Genomic DNA, 10,941 nt, shown 5'->3' on the forward strand with positions numbered 1-10,941 from the left:
AAGAGTTATCAAACTGTGTATACCCTTTGATCCAGCAGTGCTACTATTGGGCCTATATCCCAAAGAAATACTGAGGAGGGGAAAGGGACCTGTATGTGCCAAAATGTTTGTGGCAGCTCTTTTTGTAGTGGCTAGAAATTGGAAGATGAATGGTTGTCCATCAATTGGAGAATAGTTGGGTAAATTATGGTATATGAAGATTATGGAATACTATTGCTCTGTAAGAAATGACCAGCAGGAGGAATACAGAGAGGCCTGGAGAGACTTACATCAACTGATACTGAGTGAAATGAGCAGAACCAGAAGATCACTATACACTTCAACAACAATACTGTATGAAGATGTATACTAATGGAAGTGGATATCTTCAACATAAAGAAGATCCAACTCACTTCCAGCTGATCAATGATGGACAGAAATAACTATACCCAGAGAAGGAACACTGGGAAGTGAATGTAAAATATTAGCACTACTGTCTATCTACCCAGGTTACTTATACCTTCGGAATCCAATACTTAACTTGCAACAAGAAAATTGGATTTACACACATATATTGTATCTAGGTTATACTGTAACACATGTAAAATGTATGGGATTGCCTGTAATCTAGGGGAGGCAGTAGAGGGAGAGAGGGGAAAATTTGGAAAAATGAATACAAGGGATAATGTTATAAAAAATTACTCATGCATATATACTGTCAAAAAATTTATAATTATAAAAAAAAGAATTAGCTGTTCTGAGCAAGTTTGAGCTAGCTGCAACAAACTTCTAAGAAAGAGGGAGACTGGGGTGCTTGTGATATGATGAATGGAGAGCCCTTTACTTGTATTTCTGGGCTCCTGGTGAGCTCTTCTGTACTAATCACTGAATGTTGTTGATACAAGGGCCCATTGAGTTCCTTTGGAGTCCCATTTTGTGTATCTAAGTTGAATTCCCTTCTTATGGCTAAAAGATTGGGAATGATAACTTAAAATTCTCTCCTTGATAGTGTGTTGGATTGAAATAATGATGGGGATGGATTATGACCTGAATATGAGTGTGTAACTTCCATATCATGGCAGGTTTCCTTCGTATCATGTATGCCCAGGGACGACTCCCCAGCCCTTGAATGCCATATACTATGAGGATTCAACCACGTAATGGCTCTTTGAGATGACATGATTCCTCCATTCACAACATGGACAAAGCTATCTTTATCTCCTTCTGCCTCCTTGTTTTGTTGAGATATCAGATGTGTATCCTGATGTAGTCTCTGAAAGAATTCAGGCTCAGCCAGTCTCCAACTCAAGGAAAGGCACTGTATTGAGTTATAGACACTCAGTGGGCTGTCAAAGCTCCCTGAGGGAATCAGTCCAGCCACTCAAGGCCAGAGTTTTTAGAGTGTAAATGATACTTATTAGATCATAAGACATATACATTTTGAGGTTTTAGCAGGAGTTTGCCATCTTGGAGAGGTTCTTAAGCCTTGCTGGAACTGTACCTGTGAGATATATATATATATATATATATATATACATATATATATATATGTATGCATGTAGGTATACATGTGTATATATAGATAATGTGTCTGAGTATGAATATATATACATATATATATATATATACATATATATATATGTATATATATATATACATATATATATATATATATATATATATATATATATATATATATATATATATATATATATATATATATATATATATATATATATATATATATATATATATATATGAAATTAAATCTATGGTGAAATGTAGTCTACTTGGGGTGGAGGTGGAACAGCGTAAAAAGAGAAAGAAGAATAAAGTAAAAATTGCACATTAGAGAACAAAAGAATATCCTACAAGGAAGTAAAGAATTGATGCAATGTCATAAATACAATGTATTCTGTTATATATGCTTTCTTAAAATGAAAATTTATTGTTACATATTTTGAAACTTCTCTGATATTCTGCTGGGCATATGACAATATTTTATTTTTTTCCTTTTTCTGTCTTTCTATATTTTGTTTTTTTATCTTATATTAATTTCCAATCAATATTGAAAAAAAGAAGCAGGGGAAATACCTTCTTAGATTTGTGTTTTGTGAATAATCTTGGTGATTATTATTTCACATAATTTTTTTCAATTGTTTGGATGCTATTCTTTTTACTTACAAAATTATGGTCATTTTGCATTCCTGGTTCTACTTTACTTTGCATAATTCCATCGGTATTTATTATATTCACGATTTTTATCTTTTAGTAATAGGTAGAATATTTAAATATTCCATTTATTTTGCTTAATATGTATTCCTTATTACTTCTTTACATTTATATGCCATACTTTTTGAAAGACCTTTTCAACTTGATAGGAATTGACTTTGTTTCCCTGAAATGTTGATATAAATATTTTGATGTATATCAGGCCTTTTTTTGAAAATTGATCTCACTGGGGTATATGCTTAAGAGTAGGGTATGCAACTTTATAGGGGAAGGAACAGTATTAATTTTCATTTGTCCCTTTTTTCTATTCTTTCACTTTGTGGGAGGAGAAGTGGAGTAGTGCAATTATTGTTTTCATGATCTACTCTATTTTTTGTTTTGGTGAGAGTTCCTCCTCTGTCCATTGTTGTGACTTTTCCCTTTTCCCATTATACTCCAATTTTTTATGACTTCTTCCATTCATGTTGCTTATACATTTTGAGCTCATTTTGAGATAGACAGAATTACAGCAGACAAATGTGAGCACCAGCCTCAGAATGGCTTTGGTGGATCTAGTCTCAGGGGAAGTTCTGAGGGTGGGCTTAATGCTGTGAATGTGTCTCTCATTGTGTCTGTGCAATATAAATACCATTTAGCCACTTGAGCCAACCATGAGACTCACAAACAGAGCATTAACAACTGACTGACAAATTAAAATTTTTATAATATTCATGGCTTGCAAGTCTAAAGAATTATGTCCAATCCCCCACCTTTCATTACTTCTGTTTCTTGGGCTACTATAATTCATAGGTTCAGCAATATCAAGAAGAAGATTGAAAATCCAGCTGAGCATACAGCAGGAAGGAATACACTTTTGGGTTCTAGTTTTAAGTTGTGCCCACTTAAGGCTGCTGGGGCTGATGGTGATGGCCTGGACGACACTCAGGAGGCAGCTGCAAAGAGAAAGGCCCCGGGTCACTCTTATGAGGTAATATACAATTTTACCCATTGTTTCATCTAGGAAAGATATCCATCCCCAAATGGTTATTATTGTAGGGATGCCTCTGAAAACAATCATTAAGACATGGGCAAAAGCCAAATTGATGATGATCAGGCTGATGAGGCTTTTTCTGTGAGCAGTGATGAATTTATGAACGTGCAGACAAAGAAGGGACATGTTGCCCAGAACTCCAAAGAAAAGCATGGTCAAGTACACAATGACCAAGCTGTCTTTATGAAAGCTCATTCCTTGAGGGATTCTTTGGAGAACTTTGCTATCAGATGCAAAATGACCTGGGCAGAAACACAGGAGCATGTGACATTTCCAGTGTGAGGAATTCCCAATTCTACAACCTACTCCCTTTCTTTTTGAGGAGTGTTTTACCTGCAAAGATAAATAGTAACATACTAATATTCATGAGAAAAATATTTAGTGTATCAACCCACAAGTATTTATTACTCATTAACTGTGTATCCTAGGATAAAACCCATCTGTCTCCTCTTGAGATATAATCATTACCTTCTTACCACCATGACTTTGGATTGACCCTAGAATCCTCAGTTGTCATGGACAAACTTTTTTCTTATGTTTCCAGAGCCTATGTTTCTCTAACCTATTTCTTTTCCTTTATTTCATGTGCTATGGCACTTGTCCCAGTTCCCCTTTTTAGAATCTTCCATTTTTTGTTCTTTCAATAGAATGTAAGATCTATGAGGAAAGATACTGTCTTGGATGCTTTTACTCTTTTTACTATTACTTAGCATACTTCCTGGAGCATATACAGTTTACTTTGTAAACCTTAAAGTGCTATAAAAATGCTAACTCATTATTATTGAATTATAGTTTGAATTCTAATACTGGTAGGCTCTTTTCTTTCCATGTTTTTTTCTCATCATTTTCCCTGAAATTCTTCTTTTTCCACTAGATGTGTCATTATTTTTCTATTCCTAAGAATCCATTGGTAGTGTTGCTTAGTTTACTTATGAGGAATTTATATATTTTTTCAACTATTTTGTCTAATTCCATAAAGAATATTTTGCAATTGTATTAATTTAACTGATGGATAAATTGATAGGTTGAAATTGTGAATGCATCCAGCATTTCTGGAGAGCAATTTGGAACTATGCTCAAACTGTGCATATCCTTTGATCCAGCAGTGTTCCTACTGGGCTTATATCCCAAAGAAATGTTAAAGAAGGGAAAGGGACCTGTGTGTACAAGAATGTTTGTGGCAGCCCTCTTTGTAGTGGCCAGAAACTGGAAACTGAGTGGATGGCCATCAATGGGAGAATGGCTGAATAAATTGTGGAATATGAATTTTATGGAATATTATTTTTCTGTAAGAAATGATGAGCAGTATGATTTCAGAAAGGCCTGGAGAGACTTACATGAACTGATGCTGAGTGAAATGAGCAGGACCAGGAGATCATTATATACTTGAACAATACTATATGATGATCAATTCTGATGGACGTGGTCCTCTACAACAATGAGATGAACCAAATCAGTTCCAATAGAGTAGTAATAAATTGAACCAGCTACACTCATCAAAAAAACTCTGGGAGATGACTATGAACCACTACATAGAATTTCCTCTATTTTTGTCCACATGCATTTTTTATTTCCTTCATAGGCTAATTGTACACTATTTCAAACTCCGATTATTTTTGTACAGCAAAATAACTGTTTGGACTTATATACATATATTGTATTTAATTTATACTATAACATATTGATATTAATATTAATTTTCAATTAACCCTTTTGTTTTGTTTTTATTCCTTGATTTTATGAGAATAGAAATTATGAGAAAATATAACGAAACATGATATAATTCTAAAGTAATATCTAAGATGGTTGAAAGCATTACCCAACTCCAGAAATTGTATTTGTATACTTCTCTTACATAACACTTTGGCATCTTTGTCAACTGGTTAAGTATAAGATGAAATTTATAATTCTTTTATCATTAGTGATTTGGAAGCTGTTTTTATGTGGTGATTTATAGTTTACAATTCTTCTTTAAAAAAAAAACTGTTCATATTCCTTGACCACTAATCAGCAGAGAAATGCATGTTTTTGGTAGTTGTATCAATGCCCTATATATGTTGGATATCAGACACAATAATGATGTTTGCCATAGATCCACTCCCCTCCACAAATGAGAGTTATTTTTCTATTTTTATCGAATTTTTTGGACAAGTTTTTGAATTTAATTTAAACATGATTGAAATTATTTATTTTGGGGGAGATGAACTCTACTTTTTGTTTTGCTGAGGATTCTGTCTTTCCTCTTAGTTATGGATAGTCATTTCTTCCATTATCCTCCACCTTTTTTTTTGTGATGTGACACATATGGGTGGCTCATCCATTTTGAGCTAATTTTGTGATATAGTTTAAATTATTAATCTAATTCTGATGTATGCCTAGTTTTTTTTTTTTTTTAGCATTTTCCATAGCAGTTCTTCTCAACTAGAGAGTATTTCTTGAGAAGAGTTCTTGAAACATAAAAGAGTGGCAAAAAACCCTGGGTTTCTGGGTGTCAATGCCTATCAGCACAAAAGGGCTGACAATGGGATAAAACATGGAAAGTGTAACAGTGAACTGTAGCCCCCAGTATCTGGTTTCTCTAGTAGAAGCTATATAAATAGCAAAAGGGGAGCTGACTAAGTTAAAGCAGACAAAGGTGACCACCAGCATTAGAATGGCTTTCGTGGCTCTGTTCTCAGGAGAAGCTTTATGGAAATGGTTGCTGCTATGAATGTGTTGGACTCTCTGGTTGTGTCTATGCAGGACAGACACCATATAGCAACTTGAACAGATCATGAGACCCATAAACAGAGCATCCACAACTGACACAAAAATTAAAATTTTTATAATACTTTTGGCTTGCAAGTCAAAAGAAACATGTCCAATCCTCCATCTTTCATTACTGCTGTTTTTTGAAGTACTTATATTCAGAGGTGTAGCAATATCAAGAAGAAGATTAAAAACCCAACTCAAAATACAGGAGGAAGGAATACACTTTTGGGCTCTAGTTTTAACCTTTGCCCACTTAAGGTTGTTAGGGCTGATAATGATGGCCTGGAAGACACTCAGGAGGCAGGTATTACAAAGAGAAAGGCCCCGAGTTACTCTTATGAGGTAATTTAAGATTTTACCCATTGTTTCATTTAGCAAAGATCTCCACCCCCATTTGGCTATTATTGTGGGGATGCCCCTGAAAAGAATCATCAAGACATGGGCCAAGGACAAATTGATTATGATTAGGCTTATGAGTCTTTTCTTGTGACCAGTGAAGAGTTTAAGGCTATGTAGATAAAGCAGGGACATGTTCCCCAAAATTCCAAAGAAAATCATGGTCAAGTAGATATTCTGCAGGCCTTCTCTATCAGAACTCATTCCTTCTGGGTCTTAGAGAACTTTGTTATCAGATCCAAAGTGACCTGGAGAGAAACATAGGAAAATGTGACTTTTCCAGAACAAGAAATTCCCAATAAAATTCTACAAATTCCTCAAAATAAAATTCCTACAAATTTCTCTCTGAGGAGTGGTAAGCCTTCCTAGATAAGTAGTACCATTCTAGTATTTGTGACACATGTATTCAATGAATCAACTCATAAATATTTATTATTCATTTATTGTGTAATTTAGTAATATACCACTTTGCATATATCTTCATAATATGCCTCTTCTCTTGGGCCATGAGAATCAACTCCTTCCCACTAGGACCTTGGACAGTTCCCAGGATCCTCAGCTGTCATGTTTGAGTTTTTCATTTATCTTTCCAGGTCCATATCTTCAGGTTACTTCCTTTCCTTTACCATGCTATTACACAAGTCTCAGTTCCCCTTTCTGTAATCTTTCATTTTTTTTGTTCTTCCATTAGAATGTAAATGATCGAGGGCAGAGATTGTATTGAGTGCTTTTAATCTTATCACTAGAACTTAGCATGGTTCCAGAAGCAAAGCAAGGTCATTTTCATGGTCTTTTGAATAACTGGAACTCTGCAGGTGTCAGCTTGGATCATTCTTACTCTGGTAGGCTAAGTCACCAGAAATATTGGAATACTGGGGGATTGTTTTCTTTTGATGCTGAAAATTCAAGTCCTTAAATAGGTGTGTGTGTGTGTGTGTGTGTGTGTGTGTGTGTGTGTGTGTGCGTGCACATGTGTACATGTAGACTGATACCCTGAGGCAGAAATTAAAGAAAAGACTCCCTTGGAAACCGGATTAAATATCTGTCTCTTTCTCCCCTCTAAACATGTGGCTACACATGTCCACAACGATTTTTACAAAAATATGGAAATATACATTTTCTATAAAGGATCCATTGCACATAATAATTGTGCATAAGATGAAGAGTATATAGATCTAGAGAAAACAATGGCACTTCATGGTCCTCATTTTTATCTTAACTGTACAAAAGTGTTGAACATATACAACCAATTCTATATACACTTATAGATATATACACAAAGCATTGTTTGGTAGTACTTTAAATTCAGCTGTGAAATTGTTAGGTTTGAGGGAAAGGAGAGGAAGGTATAAGCAGGAGGGGAAGTTTTTGAGACAGTATTCATAAATTAAACATCATTGGAGGCAGCGGAATCTTACAGATGGATTAAGAGAAAAGAAAGAGTAAATATATATCTTGGGATTGGTAGGGAAGACAAGAAAAAGATTGTGTCATTTATAGCCCATGTGTTGTTAGTCGAAGTGCTCTTTCCAACTTCTGCTTTGGAAAGAGGAGAATAAGAAGAAAAAATTAGAACAAGAGGACAGGATCAAAGGAAAAATAAAATTTAAATTATTACTGTGAAAATACATGGAAAACTTCATACACAGAATGGAAGAGAACAGTAGAATCTATTGCAAAGATGATTGCAAAAATGTCATTTAAAAAAATCACCTTTGCTGCACAAAGATTCATATAAAGGTAAAATAGAAATCTTGAAAATATCCATTGTGCTGCACATAAAAAAAACATTGGCAGCAGTCATGATTTCAGAGAAAACCATGGCAAAATAGACATGATAAAGGGTGATATGTATGGAAAAATATTGTACTTAAGTGTAACATAGAAAAGATATAGCATATTAATTATATGATATACACTTTAATTATGTATGCATTTTACATATATATATATGTGTGTATGGTCACATATATAGACACAAATAAACATCAGTAATATACATTATAAATACACACATCAATCAGTATAGCAATTAAAATACTCAAAGGACAAATTAATCAAATTATAGGATGGAGTGCCAAAATAATCCACATTTGACAATCTTCTCATTTCTGAGATACATAAGAATTGATTTACATTTGTAAGAATCAGGTCTATTTTTCAATGGACAAATTGTAGGATAGAAAAAGAGTTATTCTCAAAGGAAGAAATCCAAGTTATCAAAACATACATTAAAATGCCCAAATTTTTAATAAGTAGTGAACTACAAATTAAAGAAGTTCTGATGCTCCACATTATACTAATCTTTGGCAAAGATGACAAAAAAAATGACAAATGTTGGAAAAGCTGAGAGCCAACAGGCATATTAATGCAGTATTGATCTAAGCATTTTGGATAGTCTTTTGGAACAATGCCCTATCCATCACAAATTTGTCACAACCTTTGGCCCAGAAATACACCTAATAAATGATACCATAAAGTATCAAAGTAAAGAGAAAAACCTGTATATATAAAATATTTATAGTAACATCTATCATAGCAACATAGAACCAGAAACCAAGATGTTACTTATAAGTTGGGGAATGATTGACCAAAATATAGTGTATAGATGTAATAGAAACCACTGCACTGCATTTTTTATAAAAATGATGAAACTTAGAGTTTCAGAAAAAATGAAAGATTTATATGAAATTGAATGAGAAGAACCACAAGACAAATTCATACAATATAATAATTGTAACAAAAAAACCTTTCTAAATTTAAGAACTCTGATGATTTTAAGGATCAATTATTATTCTAGATGACTGATCATGGAGTAAATAGAGAGAAGATTGAATCTCAATGCAAAATTACACACATGGTTTTTCTTCAATGACAATATAAGAATTTGTTATACTTTGTGCTTTCTTGTTACAAATATTTTGTTTTTCTACTTCTTTAATGGAGGGGGGGTAGGATAGAGAAAATAAATGACTGCTCCCTGAAAAATAAATGGCTTTTCTTTGAAAAATTAAAATTTGTGAAATAGCTGTAGGCTTCAGTGTATTCCTTTAAAACTTAGAGATATCTAACCAAAAATAAATAAAAAATGTGAAGATGAATAGAATACTAGGAAATTTAGAGTTGAGAAATCTCTAGTGATAATTGAATGAAAGAATTAAAATTTATCTATTTCCTAATCATGAAACCCTTGCAAAAATCAACCATGGTTTTGGATATAAAAATTTCATAAACACAATAGCTAGCATTTATAGATAATTATCATGTTAATAATATATAGGATTGTCATACCACTTAAGTATTGAAAAATACTTTATATATATATTACCTTGATTTGATCATTACAAAAAATCTGGGATGTTTGTGTTACCATTATCCCTATTTTATAATTGAGGAAATTGAGACAGATAGAAGTTAAACGATTTGTGGTGGGTCATATGGCTGATGAGTGTCAAAGGTAGGATTTGAACTCAAAAGTCTTCCTTACTATACATCTAGTGTTCTATTCATGGTACCACCAAACTGACACATGAAATGTAGAAGCAGAGAAATAGAAAATTCTCTTAATAGACTTAATCCCAACAAAATTTTCTTCAATGAAGGACCCTTGAACAAAGAAGTAAAATTGAATTGAAACTACATAATTTTGTACTAACGCATGGATAGACTGAAGAAAAAGTTACAGAAACAGAAATTGTCCTTGAAATATTTTTTTTAACTAGGAACATTCCAAAGTATATGGGATAATAATTAAAGGATGCAGCTACATGGTCGTTAAGTGAAATTTTTTTTATGTAAATGCTTTCATCAACAAAAGCAAGAAAGGACAAATGAATGAACAGGCATGATACAAACAAATAGAAAAATAAGAAATCAGCTCCCTCATCTAACCACCAAAATAGAAATTCTGACAATTAACGAGGGAAAAAAATTCATAGCAGAATCACCTCATTGAACTGATATATAAAAGTAGGAATAAAAAATTAATAAAGTAGCTACACAATTCAATTTGTAAGAGTAAAGAAGAAAAATTTTCATATTCAAACTGCAAATTCATTGCATTTAAAAATAAAATAAAGCAAGTTATCTGAATGTCTTTTGCCTAATTACATTCCAAATAAATGACAACATATCTGAGATGAGCAAGTTACAAAAATCTTCACATCTAGGTTAATGGATACATGTATAAACAATTCTATATTAGAAAAAAAATTTAAAAAGAAAATTTGAACTTCCTAAGAAAAACTCCAGTATCAAATGGAATTGAAGATGAATTCTATATCAGTTATTTAAAAAACTCTGTACTCAGATGGGCTAATTAAGCAGATATCTAATTTAAAATTCTGTTGCTCAGGACAATCATCACAAAGATGCTCTGGGAAAGGAGATTAAAATGATCCTTCTAGTCAGTTTTTAGACAAATCAAGGATGAGAAGTATGGTCTGTGTTCTAAATTTCAGCATCTTGAGATACTACACCAGGGCCTTATCTTTGTTATGTTTATTAATAAATTGTGATTTTTTAAAAAATGAATTCTATACTCCTTATTTTTT

At 33.0% G+C, this 10,941-nt stretch overlaps 2 protein-coding genes across 2 annotated transcripts; both read right to left on the reverse strand.

Annotated features, from left to right (window-relative positions):
• Positions 1 to 2,572: 2,572 nt before the first annotated feature.
• LOC141547359 (vomeronasal type-1 receptor 1-like) lies at positions 2,573 to 3,436 on the reverse strand. Its single transcript, XM_074275804.1, is given in 1 exon segment — positions 2,573 to 3,436. A coding segment is annotated over 1 exon segment (864 nt).
• A 2,226-nt stretch (positions 3,437 to 5,662) lies between these two features.
• Positions 5,663 to 6,592, reverse strand: LOC141547708 (vomeronasal type-1 receptor 3-like). The gene has a single exon (XM_074276188.1). It carries the CDS (start codon positions 6,590 to 6,592, stop codon positions 5,663 to 5,665), a length of 930 nt encoding a protein of 309 aa, XP_074132289.1.
• Between the last annotated feature and the right edge of the window lie 4,349 nt (positions 6,593 to 10,941).

Source organism: Sminthopsis crassicaudata, chromosome 6 (genome assembly GCF_048593235.1).
Source record: "Sminthopsis crassicaudata isolate SCR6 chromosome 6, ASM4859323v1, whole genome shotgun sequence".
NCBI lineage: Eukaryota > Metazoa > Chordata > Mammalia > Dasyuromorphia > Dasyuridae > Sminthopsis > Sminthopsis crassicaudata.